This window comes from Cherax quadricarinatus, chromosome 56 (assembly GCF_038502225.1).
Source record: "Cherax quadricarinatus isolate ZL_2023a chromosome 56, ASM3850222v1, whole genome shotgun sequence".
Taxonomy (NCBI): Eukaryota; Metazoa; Arthropoda; class Malacostraca; order Decapoda; family Parastacidae; genus Cherax; species Cherax quadricarinatus.
The window spans coordinates 4,768,970-4,791,489 of NC_091347.1; the positions used below are offsets into that span (position 1 = coordinate 4,768,970).

A 22,520-nucleotide genomic window follows, 5' to 3' on the forward strand; every position below is an offset into this window, starting at 1 on the left:
CTTTCTGTCCTTCTTTAAATTGGGTACCTGTCTGGCTACATTAATTGGGTACCTTTCTGTCCCTACATTAATTAGGTATTTCCCCAATGGCTTCTTAATTGGTATTTCTGTCCTTCAATTAAATTCCCCTGTTTTAAACTACATTAATTACGTACCTTTCAGCCCTCTTAATTAAAACCTTTCTGTCGCTACATTAATTGGTCCCTTTCCGGGGTTTAGGGGGGAGGTCCCTTTTCCCTGAAAAAACCCTACACTTAAAACCCTATAAAACTTTTTTAAACATCCGAAAATATGAAAAAAACGTAGATCTTTTGTTTTACATTTGAAAACGAAAAAAACCATCTATTTTTTTGTTGTTATATTTGAAAATATGAAAAAAAAAGTAGATCTATTTTCTGAATTAGAACGATCTGTTTGGGCGTTTGGGGTTAATGTGCAGTGCCAGTGTGGCCCCCAAATCTTGTTCAAAACATAATGCAATGAACACAGATTTGCCCAAGAGTTTTTTGAAAGCTGGGGCTACCTTTAAAATATACTAGTTTTAGTTCTCTCAAAACCCATCTGGCCAAAACCCTGTTTCACTAACTTCCATGTGTTCATTTGTAGAAAATTACAGAATGGGGGGCCTGGTTCATCTTGCTGGAGGCATGAAGGGGGCAAGGCAGAGGGTGTAATAAAAGGGGGCAAGCAGTGAATTGCGGGAAGGAAACAAACACTGGGGGGAGGCGGGGAAGGAACATTACCAAATTGGCCCAGGGGTTTCCCCTTCTTTTCCCCCCGAACATCCTCTTCCATAAACCCAAGACCTTCCCTTTTTGGGGTTTGCTACCCCCCCCTCCTCTCCTCCAACCATTACTGTATTTTAAAAAACCCCGTTTTCTTTACTAAAAAAAACCCAAGATCTATACATACGAAATGAACATTCAAAAGTATGAGTGCACCCAAAAAAAATGTAAAATTTATATTAAAAAAAAAAATATCTTTTTTACTCCTTCAGTGGGTTCAGTATTCCCCCATCACCCAAAGAATGAATTATCCCATTAAAAAAAAATTTCATAATCTGGAAAAAAAATTCACTAACAGTATTTTACATCCCAAATTTAAAAAAATTATAAAAAGTGATAACCCTTTGGGAAGTAAATGGGGTTTTTTTGGCATCCTGGTGGGCAACTCCCCTCCAAGTGCAGGTGGCATCACACACACCCGGCAATCATACATTGCATTAAATTTAACCCAAAATTTTAAAGTTAAATTAAACAAGGAGAATGGGGTGCAGCTTACTAAACACACCAAAAGTCCCCGGCACCTGAAGTCCCTTTCCCCAGGTTTGAAAGGTATATGGTTAATTCCAAAAATCAATGTTAGCCCCACTGGTAAAAAAGGGGCCTCTTTCCTTTTCCTTTCCCCTTTTAAAGGGCAAACAAGTTACCATCTAAACGGGGGAAAGTTGTTAGTACAAAAACTTTTCCCATAAATATTTTGACCTTGACAAATTAAATCCACAAAAAGGGAAGGGCCCGGAACTTTTTGACTTTACCACTGCAACCCACAGGCAAATTTCACAACCACACAGGCAAATCCCCAACCACCAAAGGGAAGTACACAGCCACACAGGCAAGTACAACCACACAGGCAAGTACCCCCAACCACCCCGGCAAGTACACAACCACACAGGAAGTAAAACAACCACACAGGCAAATAAAACAACCACACCCCGGCAAGTACACAGCCACACGGGGAAGTACACAGCCACACGGGCAAAACACAGGCAAATTTCACAACCACCAGGCAAATCACAAACCCCACAGGCAAATTCCCAACCACACGGGGGAAAAAGCAACCACACCCCGGGGGAGAGTCACAACCCACGGGGGGTAAAACAACCCACGGAATAACAACCACACGGCAGTACCAGCCACCGGGCCCAAATCACAACCCACGGGGAGAACAACCCGGGCAGGTCCAACCCACGGGGGTCACAACCACGGGGAAAGTACCAACCACACGGCAAGTACACAGCCACAAGGGGGGAGTCCCCCACGAACAGGTCACAGCCACGGGCAAGTCACAGCCACACGGGGAAAAGTGCCCCAGCCACAGGGGGAAAATACACAGCCACACGGAAGGTCAGCCCACGGGGAGAGTCCAGCCACACGGGAGTGCACAGCCACGGGCAAATCACAGCCACACGGGGAAATCCGCCACCCGGGGAGAACAGCCACGAGGCCCCGGGAAAAAGCCCCAGGAAGGACAACCCCAGGCAAATACCAACCACACGGGGAAGGGACACAAACACGGGGAAATTCACAACCACCGGCGAAATCCGCCACACGGGGAGGTACCAGCCACGCGGCAGGTACCACCCCACGGGCAAGTCCCCCAGCCCACGGGCAGGGACACAGCCACCGGGGAGGTACGCAACCACGGGCAATTTCCCCAACCCACGGGCAAGTACACGGGCCCCAAAGGGAAAAGCCCCCACGGGGAGGGGCACAACCCACAGGCAAGTACACAACCACACAGGCCACAACCACACAGGCAAGTACACAACCACACAGGCAAGTACACAACCACACAGGCAAGTACACAACCACACAGGCAAGTACACAACCACACAGGCAAGTACACAACCACACAGGCAAGTACACAACCACACAGGCAAGTACACAACCACACAGGCCACAACCACACAGGCAAGTACACAACCACACAGGCAAGTACACAACCACACAGGCAAGTACACAACCACACAGGCAAGTACACAACCACACAGGCAAGTACACAACCACACAGGCAAGTACACAACCACACAGGCAAGTACACAACCACACAGGCAAGTACACAACCACACAGGCAAGTACACAACCACACAGGCAAGTACACAACCACACAGACAAGTACACAACCACACAGGCAAGTACACAACCACACAGGCAAGTACACAACCACACAGACAAGTACACAACCACACAGGCAAGTGCACAACCACACAGGCAAGTACACAACCACACTTCAGAAATATAAACCAAGCTCAACAAAATTTATATAGACTACTGAACAATTACAACCCATATTGCTTGCCATTAATAAAAAGTTAATCCCACAGTTATACAGTTCACCAGTATCATTAAGGTAAGCTTTCCTCCAGATAATGTCTGCTGCTATCCATAAAGTTACTTTTATCTATTTAACCCTTTCAGGGTCCAAGGCCAAAATCTGAAGTCACGCACCAGTGTCCAAGAAATTTTGAAAAAAAAAAAATTATTTTTTCTTACAGAATTAAAGAGCATATTTTTGTGAAGGTAATAAAACAAAAAAAAATAGAATCTGATCAGTACTTACCGAGATACAGTGCCAAGAAGTTTGTAGAAAATGATGTGGTGGCGGCAACATCGACGAATTCCACATACGCGTATTATATTATTTTGTTGTTTTAGTTGTTTTTTCTTTTCTTTTCCAATTTTTTTCTATTCCTACTAACATTTGGGGCCTGAGAGACCAATACTGTATATAATTGATATATATATACTCACTGTATTGAACACAATAACCGCACTAAAGTTATTATCATATTATTGTTTACCACTGTTGTTTATTACAATAAACATGCACAAATATTGTATAATACTAATGTTCTATCATATATTTACATATTTACAATCACTGGACATGGTTTTAGAACTGCTGGAGCTTGTGGAACTCCTTGAAACAAGGCACCATGCACAGAGGCACCTTACATTCCTCACACATAAACCGAGTGTCTTTGCGTCTTTGTTGCCGTCGTTTTGTTTGTGCACAGACAATGCATCTCTTCTGAGCAAATTTCTTTTGACTTGAAGGAAGCTGTATTATGAAATGATCACCTTCTCTCCTCAAACGCTTGGGTATATTGTGATGAATTCGAGGACCATGTTGTATTGCAGGTGTTGTTACCTGGTACTTCATTATGAGTTGTCTGACAACAGACAAACAAAATTCACCATACGGTGGTCTGTTACCAGTCTTTATTTGGTACATATTATATGCATTCAGCATTGAAATGTCCATGAGATGGAAGAAAAGTTTCATGTACCACTTGTAACTCTTACGAACACAGTCAACAAAACCAATCTGCATGTCACACTTGTCAACCAAGCGCATGTTTTGTGTATAATCAATCACTGTCACTGGTTTTCGAATACATTCATTAGTCACTCGATCAACTTTGCCACTGTCTTGCATTTCATTACGGTGAATGGTTGTCAACAATGTGACATCTCGTTTGTCATGCCACCGTAATGCCATGATGTCATTGGCAGTAAACACCTGCACGTCATCACCACGAACACCTGCGTTGAGCCTGGGCATATGTTTACGATTAGAACGCACTGTGCCACACACATCTGTCTTGTTCACTCGCATGAAATCACTGAGTAATGGGCTTGTGTACCAGTTATCGGTATATAATGTATGGCCCTTACCAAGATATGGTGCCATCATGTTTCTCACTACGTCACCTGATATACCCAATAACATCTTGGTATCTTTCAATGTTTTACTACCTGTGTATACAACAATATCCAACACCAGGCCACTGTCACAATCACAGAGTACAAACAATTTTATACCAAAGCGGTTCCTCTTGCTCGGTATATACTGCTTGAATGACAGTCTACCTCTGAACAAAATCAAAGACTCGTCAATTACAAGATTCTTGAATGGATAAAAGTATATCCTGAACTTTTGTTTGAGATACATGAAAACATTTCTAATCTTGTATAACCTGTCACTTCTGTCAGGCCTGGTTTTGTCAGAGAAGTGCAACATACGTAACAGTAAGATAAACCTGTTCACTGGTATTATTTCACTGAAGGATGGGGTACAAATTAGCCGATCTGTGGACCAGTATGCTTTTATATTATGCTTATAGACGTGAGGCATAAGCATTATTGTTGCAAAAAGCAAATACATTTCTGCAACAGTCGTCTCTTTCCACCTGTGTAGTCTTGACTGTGGTGATAAGATCGTATTTGCCATGGTGTACTGAAAATACTTATTACTTTCCCTGACAATAATTTCCATCAATGGCTGGTCAAAGAATAATTCAAAGAATTCCAGTTCATTGGCCGTGGTTCCAAGGGGACAGGTAGGTAGAATTCCACTTTGAGAGTCATCAAAGTGGTGAGGGCTGGGAACAAAATTGGGATTTTGCTGCCAATCCCAGATACGGTTTGCTGGTGGATACTGGACATCATAGGCTGGTTGTACGGGTGGTTGTGGCGGGCTGGTGGGTGACGCTCCGCTTTGTCCTTGAACTGACGAGTCAGCAGCGTGGGTTCCCGCGTGGCACAGCGAGTCATGCATGGCGGTGCCACTACCACCACCAGCCCCACTAACACCATCCACTGATGTCTGTGGCCCATCCATGCCAAGTGTAGCCACATCATCCTCACTATCACTACCTAAAACGGGTGTAGGGCCACGGGATGTACTCCGGGATGTACTCCGGGATGTACTCCGGGATGTACTTCGTCCCCTGGACACAGCATAGGGTACACTACCCGAGCGCATGCGGCGGCGAACATACCGACGCTTCACTGGTGAATATGTTTCCTCACTATCACTACTCGAACGATCGTCGAGCGCAATAAAATCACAATCCACGTCAGAATCATCGTCATTACTGAAGTCAGAGGCCAGGCCACGGGAAAATATTAGTTTTCTCTTACGTTTAGGAACACCCGACCGTGAGTCACGAGTGCCCACACCAGAGGTAGAAGGTCGAGGATCGTCAGGGTTTTCTGCACTATTATCGATATCCTGGTCATTATTTTCGGTCACTAACTTATCAAAGCCGTAGAATTCGTCTTCATTTCCACTTCCATCAGTGTCAGAACTATCAGACAGGAAGAGGAGAGTCCCAATTTTCCGGGGAGTGAGAGCTGACTTGCGACGAGGCATGGTGAACAAGGGTGAATGAGCCGGCGTTCCCACAATGCTATGCAGGCGCCTAGATTTTTTGTTTATGGCGCACACCCACGGCGCAGACCCATTCTCTCATATGTAGGCCTATGAGCGCTTTCGCGCTAAATTTGACGGCGCTAGAATTTTGGCGTAGATCTACGGTTTGGACACTCACCGACCAGCCGTAGATCTATGGGACGGACCCTGAAAGGGTTAAAACTGCAGTGATTATTATGTATTTATTTATTTAGTTTATTTAGTAATTTGAGCATACATACAGAGGTACAAAAAAATACAGGTAAGAGCAGCATGCCAAAGCCACTTATATGCATAGCATTACGGGCTGGCTTAAAATTAACTTAAGATTAACTAAGCAATGATGAAATCAGTGATAAGACATTATTGTAAACAGATAACTATAAAGCACAAGTGAGTATTACAAAGACAGGTCATATGGTTGCTTGCATTGTTGTACATTCAGTCGAATGGAGTATTCTGTTAGGTAGTGTATTTAAAAAATAATAAAGTTAGATTGGGTTTTAGGTTTAACATTTATGTGATATAATTGTGAGAAACATTTAAGATATACAATTTATAAGGTTTAGTTATTCAGTATTTATTTGGTTTTGGGTGAGTAAGTGATCTTTGAGAAGAGACTTGAATTTATAAACAGGTAGTGTTTCTTTTATATTTACAGGTAATGAATTCCAGATTTTAGGGCCTTTTATGTGCATTGAGTTTTTGCATAGCGTGAGATGGACACAAGGAACATCAGAGAGTGATCTGTGCCTTGTGTTATGGTCATGTGTCCTGTTGAGGTTGGCAAGGAGATGTTTGAGGGGAGGGTTAATATCAGAGTTAAGTGTTCTATGTATGTAATAGGTGCAATAATAAGTATGAGTGTTTTGTATGGTGAGTAGGTTGAGTGTTTTGAATATTGGTGGAGTGTGCTGCCTGTAGTGAGAATTTGTTATCATTCTAACTGCAGCCTTTTGTTGGGTAATTAGTGGTCTGAGATGGTTAGTTGTTGTTGAGCCCCATGCACAAATTCCATAGGTGAGATAGGGGTAAATAAGAGAGTGATATAGGGCCAGGAGGGCTGACTGTGGAACATAGTACCGTATCTTCGATAGTATGCCTACAGTCTTGGAAATTTTCTTAGAAATTTGTTGTATATGTGTATGAAATTTGAGTCTATTATCAAGGTGGATTCCTAAGAATTTTCCCTCTGTTAGCTTTGTGATAGGTGATCCGTTTATCATTATGTTAAGAGGGACATCTGTAGCTCTGTTACCAAACTGAATGAAGTAGGTTTTGTCAATGTTTAGTGTAAGTTTGTTAGTCCTCATCCAGGTAGATATTTTCTGTAATTCGGTATTTACAGTATTGGCTAGCGTGACTGGGCTCGGGTGAGAAGACGTATGTAGTGTCATCTGCAAATAGTGTGGGTTTGAGTAATTGCGAAGCATTTGGTTGGTCATTTATGTATAGGAGAAAGAGGGCCAAGGACACTTCCCTGTGGGACACCAACTGTAATTGGTTGTGCGGAAGAGCTTAAAAAGAAATTGGACAAGTATACGAGTGAAAAAGGCTGAGTTTGAGTGTACTTAAGATAATGAAGTAAATTATGATCTTTAACAAACCGCCGTAAAAAAGCTCTATTAGGTTTTCCATTATCTGCCCCAGCTAATGAGAGGGATTTAAATTACGTTTATTACAACTAAATATTTTTGATAATTTGTAGGCCAAAAAAAAAAAAAACGAAAAAAAAAAATCCAGTGTTCTGAGCTAAAATGAAATATGGCAGCTGGAAATGTGAAAATACTAGCAAGTGTTTGCAGGCGGTTGCTGGAGGGCAAGTAAGTGGTTCCCACAATAAACAGTGAGGCAGGGTTTTAAAATGCTGCCTCCCATAAATGCCTCGCTGCCAGACTTATGGCGAAAGAGGAACCATATCTATTCTCTTTCTTTATACTTCTTATCTTCTTTCAGAAAATATATTTTTTGTTCATTCTCTCATTCCCGAATGTAAATCAGAGTAAAATTGTTGAAGTTAGCTTTCATACCCGCGCTTTTGTAAAAAAATGGGTTATTATATTTGTAATAAAGCATCAGTTAGTTTAATATGTTTATTATGCACCCCATACCCATCCTGTGGGCGGTAGTCAAGAGATTACAGAGGTACATAATTGGTCCAGGGACTGGACTCCAAAGTTTTGATAGCTGAGCAAGTTACAGAGGTAATGAACTCACAATTTACAAAGGTAATGAACTCACAATTTACAAAGGTAATGAACTCACAATTTACAAAGGTAATGAACTCCAGGTAAGTCTGGTCACAATCATGACAAGCTACAAAGGTATTTACAGATTACAGAGGTACGTAATGGGTCCAGGGACTGGGCCCCCAAAGTTTTGATAGCTGAACTAGGTACAAAGGTAATGAGCTCACAAGTTACAAAGGTAATGAATTCTGTAGAATGGTTACTTACGTTTATACTTTGGCTACAATCATGAACAAATTATAGAGTAATGAGCAATTCACACTTCCACACCCGGTCACAACTGTAATGAGTTGTTATTGGTGCAAATATTGATTGTTGAGTCACACACACACACACACACACACACACACACACACACACACACACACACACACACACACACACACACACACACACACATACACACTTTAGTTTAATATCTTTATGCACCCCATACCCATCCTGTGGGCGGTAGTCAAAAGATTACAAAGGTACATAATGGGTCCAGTGACTGGACCCCAAAGTTATGATAGCTGAACTAGTTACAAAGGTAATGAACTCCAGGTAGATCTGGTCACTAATCATGGCAAGTTACAGAGGTAATGAATCAGCTTCACTCCTATACATGGTTACAGTCATGAACAAATTACAAAGTAATGAACCACGGATACGTCCACACCTGGTCACAATTGTAATGAGTTATAAATACAAATATTAAGTGGATCATACACCCACACTAGCGCGCGCGCGCACATACACACACGAGGGCGCACGCACGGACATGTGCACACGAGCGTACAAATATATGCATACACACAAGGACGCACACCCACACACACACACACACACCCACACACACACCAACACCCACACACACACACCCTCACACACACCCACACACACACCCTCACACACACCCACACACACACACCCACACACACACACACACACACCCACACACCCACACACGCACACACACACCCACACACGCACACACACACACACACACGCACACACACACACACACACTCACACACACCCGCACACACACCCTCACACACACCCACACACACGCACGCTCACACACACACCCACACACACACACACACACACACACACACACACACACACACACACACACCCTCACACACACCCACACACACACACACACACACACACACACACACACACACACACACACACACACATGCACACATGCACACATGTGGTAATGCTTTATTTACAGCTAGCAAAGTCAGGGTATTTCTCCAGAATGGTCTGCAATATACCACTGTGGATAAAATACTTAGCCATTTCTTGAACACTTCTGAGTGAGTTGTTTCTAAATTCATTAATTTTATCACACTCCAGTACATAATGACGCAATGTGTGACAATAGTCCATCTGGCAAAGTTTACATTTCGTTTGGTCTACATCTGGTGGTGGTGATTTAACCTGCCAAAGATACTTGTAACCCAGCCGGAGCCGGGCAGTAGTGACATCCAAGAGTCTGCTTATCTTGTTGGATGCACCATAGACATGTGGCTCCTCCTGCATGATGGAATGATGATAGATGGACTGACTTGTGTCAATCTCCCTAAGTCTTAAGTCAATAAAGTTCATTTGAAGTTCTTTTCGTATTATTGTTCTCAAACTGCTAAATGACAACCCAAGATTGTAATCTACCCCCTCTTTGAAAGCATACAGCTTAGCCAATTTATCAGTTCTATCATGCATCTGAAGACCAATGTGAGATGGAATCCACAGCATGTGCACTCTGACTCCACTGTCCACAATCTTACCATACCTGTGTCTGGCTTCTGACAAAAGCATGCCACAATTTATACTTAATGAGTTGAGAGCATTTATGGATGACAAAGAATCAGTTACAATTAAAGTGTCAACCTTAGATACATGGACACATTTGAGTGCAAGGAGTATGGCAAACAGTTCTGTTTGAAGGGTAGAGGCCCAGTTATTGATGCGTGCTCCAATTTCTTTATGAGAGCCATCACTCTGTGTGACAACAGCAGCACTACCAGCTGCACCAGTGGACTGGTGAACAGAACCATCGACGTAAATAATTTGTGAAAGATTGTTCTGTGTGACTAAGTTATCAATACAGCTTAAGGCATCATGTTTGGCTTCAAGACGAAGCTTTGGTTGTGATTTAAGAAGAGTTTTGGGGGGAAATGGAGGAATGGTAGTTTGGAATGGGGTAATATCCCATGGAGCAGGGAAATGTCTCTGTTGTCCAACTTGATATAGATCATGTAGCTGGTTCATGCGGAGGTCGGTTCCAGTTTTTTCGATCCATCTGGAAGGATGTTCACCAGTGCTGAGGAAAGTTTGGAGGGCTTCTGTGCAGGGGTTTGAATGGGCTAGCCTAAGCACATTGACCCCAATAAGGATATTTCTTTCAGTAACACGATCTCTAATGCTTGGAATATTAAGTTCTTTCCGCATATTTAAAATTTTGGCAGTACGAGGGCATCCTAGGATGATCCTCATTGCTTCGTTTTGCAGTTTTTCCAGCCCTCCAAGCTTCCAGTCAGACACGAGTGCAAGTAGTGGCGCTGCATAATCAACCAATGATCTAATATAAGCAAGATACATCATTTTCACAATTTTAACATTAGCACCATACCTGGGATGAAAACCTGCCACAACTCTAAGTGCTCTCAGCCTTTCTTTGTATTGGCGACAAAGTCTCGTTACAACAGGTCCAAGTAGTGGAACCTCAAAGCCTAGATACCTGTATCTGCTTACATATTCTAGAAGAGACCCATCATGCAACTGGATCTGACGAACTGTGCCTCTCTGCCGAGGAGGACGCCTGTTGAGTATCTTTGTTTTATCCCCTGAGATTATTAACCCCAGGTCCTGACACGAGGCTAAAACATGATTAAGAATGTTTTGGGTGTTGGAGAATCCGGTAGTGTGAATCATTATGTCATCAGCAAAACTAACCATATAATGATGGGGCTGGCTAGGCATGGCATTAAGTAAGGCATTAATCAAAATGTTGAAAAGGGTGGGACTAAGCACACCTCCCTGTGGAGTTCCTAATTCAAAATCTTTAGTTACACTTCTATGTCCCTGGAACAACACAGACGACTTTCTGTTGGACAGGTAACCTTTAATCCAGCGGAGAAGCCATCCTCCAACATCCATTCTGGCAAGTTCACTAATGATTACATGTCTGTTGGCTACATCAAAAGCGGATTTAAGGTCAAGGAACGTAGTGTATGAGCTGTCAGTGTGCAGAGTGAGAAAGGTGGTAATGCAATGATGCACACTCCTTCCATGCATGAAGCCATGCAACCGGGGTGACAAGAATTCCTTAATTCTGTGCATAAGACGATTAAGAATCATCCTTTCAAATGTTTTACACAAGCAGCTAGTAAGGGATATTGGGCGAAATGAGTTTTGTTGATTGGGCTTTGGAATGGGAATAATGAGGCTATTGGTCCATGATTTAGGGAGCTCCCCAGTGACATAACTCATGTTATATAATTCAAGTAAAGGATTACCTGGTACTCGACACAGCAATCTGAGTATGTTGTAAGTAATACCATCCTCACCAGGCGACGTGGAGTTGCCCTTAGTTAGTGCTGCATCAAGTTCATAATTAGTGAAAGGAATGTTGCAGTCATCTGCCTTGCTGAGCATAAAGCAAACAAGTCTCTCCCTTGCATCATATTTGTCCATTAATTTCGCCTGTGTGGTACTGGGAAGACTGTCATAGCTAGATGTAGCAGCCCAAGCACTGACTAACTCATTCGCCCTATGCAAGGGATGAGGGTGCGCGATCTGCCAGTTCTGTTACCCTTAATTCTATTTATGTCCCTCCATGCCCGGCTAAGTGGGGTGTGAGCATTGAGACCATTGACAAATTGTTCCCAGTCTGTTTGCCGCAGCTCTGTCATACGTTCTCTGGCAGCAGCAAGGGCAGTTTGGAAGAGGCTCAGCATTTCAGGGGTACGATGGTTTCTATAGGCTAGGCCTAGTCTGCGAGCAGTACGTTTCAATGTTCGAAGTTTAGAATCATTGTAATAGGTATGATTTTTATAAGACTTATGATTATTATGGAAGTCATTTGGATTTAGAGTAGTAGGAGGTTTCAGAGGCGGCTCTAAGAAGTTCTGAATACTGCTCACAAGGTCATTGTTAAAAGTCTCGACAGAGGTACACTCATAGGAATTATACCAGTCAGTCACATGTGCAACAAAGTCATCATGTTGATCAGGGGAAACATTAAGACGTTTCCGTTTGAATATCCCACCAGGGAGAATAGTATTACCCATGTCTAGAGAGGTTAGCCTTGGGAAATGATCAGACGCTATATCTGTTACAATGGAAGACTCACAGCTGGCAGAAGTAATGTTGAAGCCAAAACACAGATCAAGGACACCTCCATAGATATGTGTGGGTTCAAGGTCACCTACAATTTGCACATTATCATGACTGTTTAAGAGTGAATAAAGCATCAGACACTCACTTTTTATCAACCCATAAATAAGACAAATGATTAGCTTCAGCTCGTGAATGAGGAACATTCTTAATTTTAACTAATGTAACACATACTTGGCCTCATTTAAATTATGAATAAGAAAATTAATGTATATTGATCCACTCAATAGCTAATTTACATCTAATTTGGTGTCAGTGAGCTTATGTCTAACATCCATCCTATCATCTAAACAATGCCTAACATTTTGGTGAGAGCAAATGCGTGTCTAACAATTGAGGTGTCAAGTAAATTATGTTTAACGTATTGGAATTAATGTCAGATATTCTTGGCTTCTACTCGTAGATAAGACCCATATTTTGTTTCAGGTGTAAAAAGTTATATACTAGGTTTCAGCAGAAAGTGTATATGTGACGGACACACACAATCAGATCATAATATGTACAAACATTTCAAGCAATCATTTATCTCTCTGCAATCTATTTAACTATCTACTCACCCAGACATGTAAAAGGACAGCAGATGAGAGAGTGGATGAGGTGCTATCAATAAATTTTCCTGAGAATAAGAAAGAGATGTGGAGTGAGATTAGTAAGTTGAGGAAGCCTAGGGAACGAATGGACTTGACAGTTAAAAATAAGAGAGGAGAGAGTCATTAGAAATAGAGTTGGAGTTATCAGGAAGATGGTGGGAATATTTTGAATGTTAAATGTTGACGAAGATATGGAAGCTGTTATTTAGTGTACTGGGCAGGGAGGCATAAGATTTTGTAAGAGTGAGGAAGAGCCAGTTATGAGTGTGGGGAAGGTGTGTGAGGCAGTAGTTAGAATGAAAAGGAGGGGAGGGTAAAGCAGCTGAGATTAATGGGATCAAAACAGGAATGTTAAAAGCAGGCGGGGATATAGTTTTGGAATGGTCGGTGATTTTATTTAATAAATATATGAAAGAGGAGAAGGTACCTAGAGATTGGCAGAGAGTATACCTGGAGGGTATTCAGAGGGTCAACGCCCCCGCTGCTTGGTCCATGACCAGGCCTCACGGTGGATCAGGACTTGATCAAAGAGGCTGTTACTGCTGGCCGCACACAAACTGACATACGAACCACAGCCGGGCTGGTCAGATACTGAATTTAGGTCTCTGTCCAGCTCCCTCTTGAAGACAGCCAGGAGTCAATTGGTAATCCCCCTTATGTATGCTGGGAAGCAGTCGAACAGTCTCGGGCCCCTACTTTTCATTACCTGGAGTTTACCTGGAGAGAGTTTCGGGGGTCAACGCCCCCGCGGCCCGGTCTGTGACCAGGCTTCCTGGTGGATCAGCGCCTGATCAACCAGGCTGTTGCTGCTGGCTGCACGCAAACCAACGTACGAGCCACAGCCCGGCTGATCAGGAACTGACTTTAGGTGCTTGTCCAGTGCCAGCTTGAAGACTGCCAGGGGTCTGTTGGTAATCCCCCTTATGTGTGCTGGGAGGCAGTTGAACAGTCTCGGGCCCCTGACACTTATTGTATGGTCTCTTAACGTGCTAGTGACACCCCTGCTTTTCATTGGGGGGATGGTGCATCGTCTGCCAAGTCTTTTGCTTTCGTAGTGAGTGATTTTCGTGTGCAAGTTCGGTACTAGTCCCTCTAGGATTTTCCAGGTGTATATAATCATGTATCTCTCCCTCCTGCGTTCCAGGGAATACAGGTTTAGAAACCTCAAGCGCTCCAAGTAATTGAGGTGTTTTATCTCCGTTATGCGCGCCGTGAAAGTTCTCTGTACATTTTCTAGGTCGGCAATTTCACCTGCCTTGAAAGGTGCTGTTAGAGTGCAGCAATATTCCAGCCTAGATAGAACAAGTGACCTGAAGAGTGTCATCATGGGCTTGGCCTCCCTAGTTTTGAAGGTTCTCATTATCCATCCTGTCATTTTTCTAGCAGATGCGATTGATACAATGTTATGGTCCTTGAAGGTGAGATCCTCCGACATAATCACTCCCAGGTCTTTGACGTTGGTGTTTCGCTCTATTTTGTGGCCAGAATTTGTTTTGTACTCTGATGAAGATTTAATTTCCTCATGTTTACCATATCTGAGTAATTGAAATTTCTCATCGTTGAACTTCATATTGTTTTCTGCAGCCCACTGAAAGATTTGGTTGATGTCCGCCTGGAGCCTTGCAGTGTCTGCAATGGAAGACACTGTCATGCAGATTCGGGTGTCATCCGCAAAGGAAGACACGGTGCTGTGGCTGACATCCTTGTCTATGTCGGATATGAGGATGAGGAACAAGATGGGAGCTAGTACTGTGCCTTGTGGAACAGAGCTTTTCACCGTAGCTGCCTCGGACTTTACTCTGTTGACGACTACTCTCTGTGTTCTGTTAGTGAGGAAATTATAGATCCATCGACCGACTTTTCCTGTTATTCCTTTAGCACGCATTTTGTGCGCTATTACGCCATGGTCACACTTGTCGAAGGCTTTTGCAAAGTCTGTATATATTACATCTGCATTCTTTTTGTCTTCTAGTGCATTTAGGACCTTGTCGTAGTGATCCAATAGTTGAGACAGACAAGAGCGACCTGTTCTAAACCCATGTTGCCCTGGGTTGTGTAACTGATGGGTTTCTAGATGGGTGGTGATCTTGCTTCTTAGGACCCTTTCAAAGATTTTTATGATATGGGATGTTAGTGCTATTGGTCTGTAGTTCTTTGCTGTTGCTTTACTGCCCCCTTTGTGGAGTGGGGCTATGTCTGTTGTTTTTAGTAACTGTGGGACGACCCCCGTGTCCATGCTCCCTCTCCATAGGATGGAAAAGGCTTCTTGCAGTTCTTGATGAACACAGAGTTCCATGAGTCTGGCCCTGGGGCAGAGTGCATGGGCATGTCATTTATCGCCTGTTCGAAGTCATTTGGCGTCAGGATAACATCGGATAGGCTTGTGTTCATCAAATTTTGTGGCTCTCTCATAAAAAATTCATTTTGATCTTCCACTCTCAGTCTGGTTAGCGGCTTGCTAAAAACTGAGTCATATTGGGACTTGAGTAGCTCACTCATTTCCTTGCTGTCATCTGTGTAGGACCCATCTTGTTTAAGTAGGGGCCCAATACTGGACGTTGTTCTCGATTTTGATTTGGCATAGGAGAAGAAATACTTTGGGTTTCTTTCGATTTCATTTATGGCTTTTAGTTCTTCCCGCGATTCCTGACTCCTAAAGGATTCTTTTAGCTTAAGTTCGATGCTTGCTATTTCTCTGACCAGTGTCTCCCTACGCATTTCAGATATATTGACCTCTTTTAGCCGCTCTGTTATTCTTTTCCGTCGCCTGTAGAGGGAGCGCCTGTCTCTTTCTGTTTTACATCTACTCCTCCTTTTTCTTAGAGGAATAAGCCTTGTGCATACATCGAGTGCCACCGAGTTAATCTGTTCTAGGCATAAGTTGGGGTCTGTGTTGCTTAGTATATCTTCCCAGCTTATATCGGTTAGGACTTGGTTTACTTGGTCCCACTTTATGTTTTTGTTATTGAAGTTGAATTTGGTGAATGCTCCCTCGTGACTAATCTCATTATGTCGGTCTGGGGCTCCGCGCATACATGACTGAACCTCAATTATGTTGTGATCTGAGTATATTGTTTTTGATATGGTAACATTTCTTATCAGATCATCATTGTTAGTGAAGATGAGGTCTAGTGTATTCTCCAGTCTAGTAGGCTCTATTATTTGCTGGTTTAAATTGAATTTTGTGCAGAGATTTAAAAGCTCGCGTGAGTGTGAGTTTTCATCAGAGCTGCCTCCTGGTGTTATTACTGCAACAATATTATTTGCTATATTCCTCCATTTTAGGTGCCTTAAGTTGAAATCCCCCAGGAGCAAGATGTTTGGTGCAGGAGCTGGAAGGTTTTCCAGACAGTGATCAATTTTAACAGCTGTTCCTGGAATTGCTGGGATGTTGCATCCGGAGGCTTGTAGACTACCACAATGACTAGGTTTTGGTTCTCGACCTTTACTGCTAAAACTTCCACTACATCATTTGAGGCATTTAGCAGTTCTGTGCAAACAAGTGACTCTGCAATGTACAGGCCAACCCCCCCCTTTTGCCTGTTCACTCTGTCACATCTGTATAGGTTGTAACCTGGGATCCATATTTCGTTGTCCAAGTGATCCTTTATGTGGGTCTCAGTGAAAGCCGCGAACATTGCCTTTGCCTCTGCAAGCAGTCCACGGATGAAAGGTATTTTGTTGTTTGTTGCTGGCTTTAGACCCTGTATATTTGCAAAGAAGAATGTTATCGGACTGGTGGTATTGTTGGTACTGGGGGGGGGGGATTTTTTTTCCGGCATTAGTATCTGTATCTGTTGGTTTGGAGTGGATGCCATCGACTGTGGTTCCACTCCAGGAATGACTGGATTTGGTGTACGATTTCTGCCATTTCCTGCCAGTTTTTTTTCCTTCCTGGCACTAAAAAACCTCTCCTTCTTGAGTGGCTGTGGCTACCCAGGTTTTCCCATGGCCTGGATGTTTTGTATCTTTTTGTCCCCTTTAGATGGTATGCCTGGCAATTTAAGTTATAGTACAGTCTTTCCTGTACTGAAGAGGTACACAGTTCAGGGTGAAAAAGCTTACAGGAAGGGAGTTTGCATTTTCCTGTTGTCATATGGGTTTTGCATTTTCTAGGGTGGTCATAGTTGCACGTCCCATCTGTTTTTCCAGATTTCCCATGCCAGCAGATACCAAGTGCATAGTATGTGCACAGGCTTGGTTTCCGTTTGCCTTGGGTTTCTGTGACTGTATTCCCTGTTGGTGCATGTTTCCCTGTCTTACTTCTATCCTCCCTAGCACCAACAATGGAGCTCCCACCAGTTGTTTTTGGTAATATATCCTCACTATTGCTAGTGGAGTCCTCTTGTTTGCTATTTCCTGCAGTATTTCTAGTTTTCAATATTGGTTTTATCTTATCTTTGACTACACTTGTTTCCCTACTATGGCTCCTGTCCCCTATGAGGTCATTTATATGTATTCCTTCCTGCATATAATTCCCGACTACCTGGACAAAATCTCCAGCTTCACCATTACTGTCTCCCAGGACAGCATCTCCAGCTTCTCCATTACTGTCTCCCAGGACAGCATCTCCAGCTTCACCATTACTGTCTCCCAGGACAGCACCTCCAGCTTCACCATTACTATCTCCCAGGACAGCACTATCAGCCCCCCATTTACTGACTACCAGGACATCATCTCCAGCCTTACAGTTTCTGACTACATGGCCAGTATCAAGGGCAGTACCATTCAGCCCAGACTTTTTATGTTCCCATCTGTTGTAGAAAGCTTCCAGGTTGTCTATGAAAGCAGCTTTGATGTTGACCTCTTTTAATACCCTTGTGATTTTAGTCCACAGATTTATCTCATTTGGGCATACCCAAAAACACTTCCCTGTTTTAATACTGCTTGTAGCTAGTTCTTGGATATCTGCACAAGGGGCGTGACACCAATTTCCACAAAAATGACAATTTATGCATGTGGAAGCCCGTTTGTTTGACTGACCACAGACTACACACAGCTTCATAATGATTTGAATGGTTGATTTACTGCAATTCTACTAGCAACCTCTTGAAAATTATATTAATAACCTGTTAGGTAGTGCACAACGACACCGTTTGAAACCAGTCCAGGGTTCGGGCCAGTCAAGGGTTCGGACCAGTCAAGGGTTCGGACCAGTCAAGGGTTCGGACCAGTCTATCTGATCTGATCAGTGGGTCACTTATTTAAAACATACTGGTCGGTGATTTGGGCTAACACATGAAGGATCTACTGGAAATTATCTACCCGAGTAATATGTGATATGATTGATACAAAAGTATAACTTGCGTGTTGAAGAGCCGGTGACTGCTGGCACTCCTACAATGACGAACGGTCGACCTCCACCCTTGTTTATCAATCGCTGTATCTAGCTTCTCTATTTTTTTTTTTTCCGTCTCCACCATTGTAAGTTACTGGCAATTTTTTAATGGTGTCCAGGTTTGAGCACAAGCATTCAATATCTTGTGAAGTAACAATGAGATAATTGTAAACAGCTCACCCAATGGAAGGTTTGAACATATGGCAAGCTAGTGCTAACACTAGGAGGCCTGTGTGTTATTCTCTGTACTATGCTCTCATAAGTTGCATGGTACAGCAGCTAGAATACTGGCCTGCTAGTTTTAGGACTGATTTGCCATGTGGTTTGAACTCTGGTGAGTTGTGCATAACTGTCATAATTTTGCAGGTCATTCATAGTGGTTTTGAAGGGACTTAATAGAGCCTTGCTGGTGTGAGGTTCACCTGTAGAAATACGCTTAGTTGGGCAAATCTTAAGTGACCAGTGTAGTACAGTGGGGACAGCTCACTGGTCTGCCATTAATTTGGGCCTTCCATTAGGGAAGAATAAACACTTAGTGTAACAAACTAATCTTCTGTTTTAAAAAGTTTTAAATATATGTTCTTGCTTTAAGTAGACTTCTTTCAACAAACCGGCCATATCCCACCGAGGCAGGGTGGCCCAAAAAAGAAAAACGAGTTTCTCTTTTCAAATTTAGTAATTTATACAGGAGAAGGGGTTACTAGCCCCTTGCTCCCGGCATTGTAGTCGCCTCTTAAATACGCATGGCTTACGGAGGAAGAATTCTGTTCCACTTCCCCATGGAGATAAGAGGAAATAAACAGGAACAAGAACTAGAAAGAAAATAGAAAACCCAGAGGGGTGTGTATATATATGCTTGTACATGTATGTGTAGTGTGATCTAAGTGTAAGTAGAAGTAGCAAGACGTACCTGAAATCTTGCATGTTTATGAGACAGAAAAAAGGACACCAGCAATCCTACCATCATGTAAAACAATTACAGGCTTTCATTTTACACTCACTTGGCAGGACGATAGTACCTCCCTGGGCGGTTGCTGTTTAAGTAGACTTATGGAACAGATTAGAAGGTCAAGTTATATAATGTAGTTTTCAGGTTCTGTAAGTTTTCTTACATGCAGTTAGTGATAAATTGTTCCAGTACATACCATATAGTAACACTCCAACCTAATTTGGATATAGAAAGTTATGAAATTACAGATATTTATTATTCTTCAGGTGCAACCGACTATGGTAGGCAAAAAGCCAAATTTGGCTCTACCTCATCGTCGACTTGTATGTTATTGTCGACTGTATGAGATTCCTGATATAACCAAGAAAGAGAGGGTTGGAGTTCACCAGCGAGAAGTCTTCCTTTTCAATGACCTTATGGTTGTAACCAAGATTTTCTCAAAGAAGAAAAGTTCTGTAACTTACACATTTAGGCAGAGTTTTCCTCTAGCTGGTCTTGCAGTTTCCACTAGGGAAGTGCCACGTAAGTTGTGACCAAGTTTTTTATGGTTTAACACTAAATGACATTACTGAATAATTTATTTTAAATTTATGTAATTCAATAACCTATAGAGGAATTTAATATCTAATTTTCAGATTACCCTTATTTAATGGAAATTCGACACCGTGTGGATAATAAGGTATTAATAATTTTTAATGCCCGCAATGAACACGATCGCACCAAATTTTGTGAGGACTTAAAGGAAAGTGTGTGTGAAATGGACGAGATGGAATCTCTGAGAATTGAAGGAGAACTGGAGAGACAGAAGGCTTCACTACGAACGTCTAGACCAAGTTCTACAGCTGAGAACAGAGACTCTGGAGTAGCTGATATGGTATTGCTACAACTAGTGAGAAGAATGGAACTCTTAAACTTGACTCTACTTTAAAGAGATCAGCTCTTAGCAATTCCCTACTGGATATCCATGAAGCTGGTAAGTTAAATCATTGTTATACAGGACTATTCCAAATACAGTAAATCCTTGAAGAATAATCTTTCATTAAAGCCAGTCTTGTCACATTTCTCGTGAATTTCTAAAAAATCTAAAAGGTAACTTTGCTTCATTAGTGCTGTTCATCTATCTGTAGTGCACTCTATTTTTATTTTTTGTCAGAACTGAAAAAAAGCATTTTCCTACATTATTTGTAAATGTTGGCAACATTACCATTAATTAAATTCATGATTAATAATCTCAGGTACTTACTGTAGCTTGGATTTGGTTTTTAGATAGGATACTTGTATATGAGACAATACTGAGTGCTAAAAAAATAAAAAATATACTTCTGAAAAGTTTATCTTATTTTCATTGTACATTCTTTACATCTCCACTGCTACCTCTGTCTTATCACCACTCTAACTGAGTGTGTGTTGGGGTGGGAGGTTGATAAGAGCATTTAGTAGGCACATGTTAGCAAAGTTGCACAAGTGAGTAGAGAGAATTGTTATTAATATATTAACCTTATTGTGTGAGCATAAGTGCAATGTTTTAAGATTTTTTTTGATAAGACTTATACAGTACATAGTCTGAAGAAAGGTATAGAACATCTTAGTATAAAATGTCTTTCAATTTAATGACAGAATAATAAGCTTAGACTCATTTTTGTCTCCAAGTATTCACTGGTGAAACCTAGGGTTTGTAACAAAGAATTAAATGAGAATGTTGCCCAGAACTTATTGCTGCATTGATTTTTTAACCAATAATAAGTTTTGCTGTTATTCAGTATAACTATTAAACATATCTGGTTAATTTATAGCTTTTAAGAATTTTTGCTCCCAATGCACCTGTACTGCTCACCCCCCTTCACCACAGCCATGTTACCTCTGCACCCACCCAGTGTAATATATGTAGCTTAACCTTCACAGCAGATGCATATGCAAAGTAGAATTTTCACATCCTGATCACAATTGCACAGCTTTGTATTTATAATTTTGTACAGTATTTGCTAAAATTCATTGAACTGAAAAGCATTTACTGAATATTTAGTATTCTCGAATACTTCAGTGTTGAGAATAATCACGACAGTTTGACAGTGTTATTGAGCATTTTAGCTTTGGTGTGCAATTGCATTTAAGAAATTTAAAGCTTCAACCAGTTTGACTTCAATTTTGTGGTGGTGTAAGTGGTGGTGTGGTTCACAGAGGGTGTTGGGCAGACAGTGCGTGGGGGCAGTGTGGACTCGCTCGACTCTGGCATGTCTGTGTCCTTCCAGTCCACTAGTGCCTCCAATGATAATTCTGCGAATGGTCCTTCTGGGGTGTTCAACCCTTCGTGTCTAGTGCCTCCCATGGAGACCTCCAGCATCATCTACAACGACGTACAGTGACGCCTAATTCTTCCTTCCTTGGTCAATTGTTTCGTCCACGTAGAATCTCTCGAACTGAACCGAGTACAGCTGGAGTGGAGGTGTGACAGTTACACAAGCAACCTCATTTTTTCATCTTCCACACAAGGAATAGATGATTTTGGGCAAAGTCAGGTTGTATTTAGCCATATTCTAGTCTTTCAAGTGCGTACACAATGCATTCCAAATGGATCAGAGTGAAGATGAAGCTGCCCAGACCATCTGTTCTGTAACTAGCCCTGCGTACCTCATACCATGTATGTGTGCAAAGGCATTGGTACTTATGTAAGTAGTAGCAAAGGTTAAAACCAAACAAATTATACAGTGCCATTTAGTCAGATGTAGTCACATATAATCTTGTGTAAAATATGATGTATATAAGTCATGTTGAAAAAATATATACCTAATCCCAGTTAATGAATATAACTCAGAAATGAGACTTCTTGTCTACAGGCATTTTAGCATAGCAACTGCTAGTCTAAAGATATCAGGATTTCAAAGATATCCAGAAGATAGGTATAATTTTATTCAGTGTAATGTGTGCACAACAGTTAATACAAATAGCAAGGTACAGTTTAGTTTAATATAAACTGTATACTTCCCTGTGGAATTAACCTCTAGTCAGCACACAGACCATTCTGT

At 42.0% G+C, this 22,520-nt stretch overlaps 1 protein-coding gene across 1 annotated transcript; it reads left to right on the top strand.

Annotated features, from left to right (window-relative positions):
• Positions 1–19,733: 19,733 nt before the first annotated feature.
• LOC128705612 (IQ motif and SEC7 domain-containing protein 1-like) lies at positions 19,734–22,509 on the top strand. Its single transcript, XM_053800759.2, is given in 5 exon segments — positions 19,734–20,019; positions 20,133–20,375; positions 20,378–20,470; positions 21,676–21,788; positions 21,791–22,509. Coding segments are annotated over 5 exon segments (891 nt in total). The 3' UTR covers positions 21,947–22,509.
• Positions 22,510–22,520: the final 11 nt, after the last annotated feature.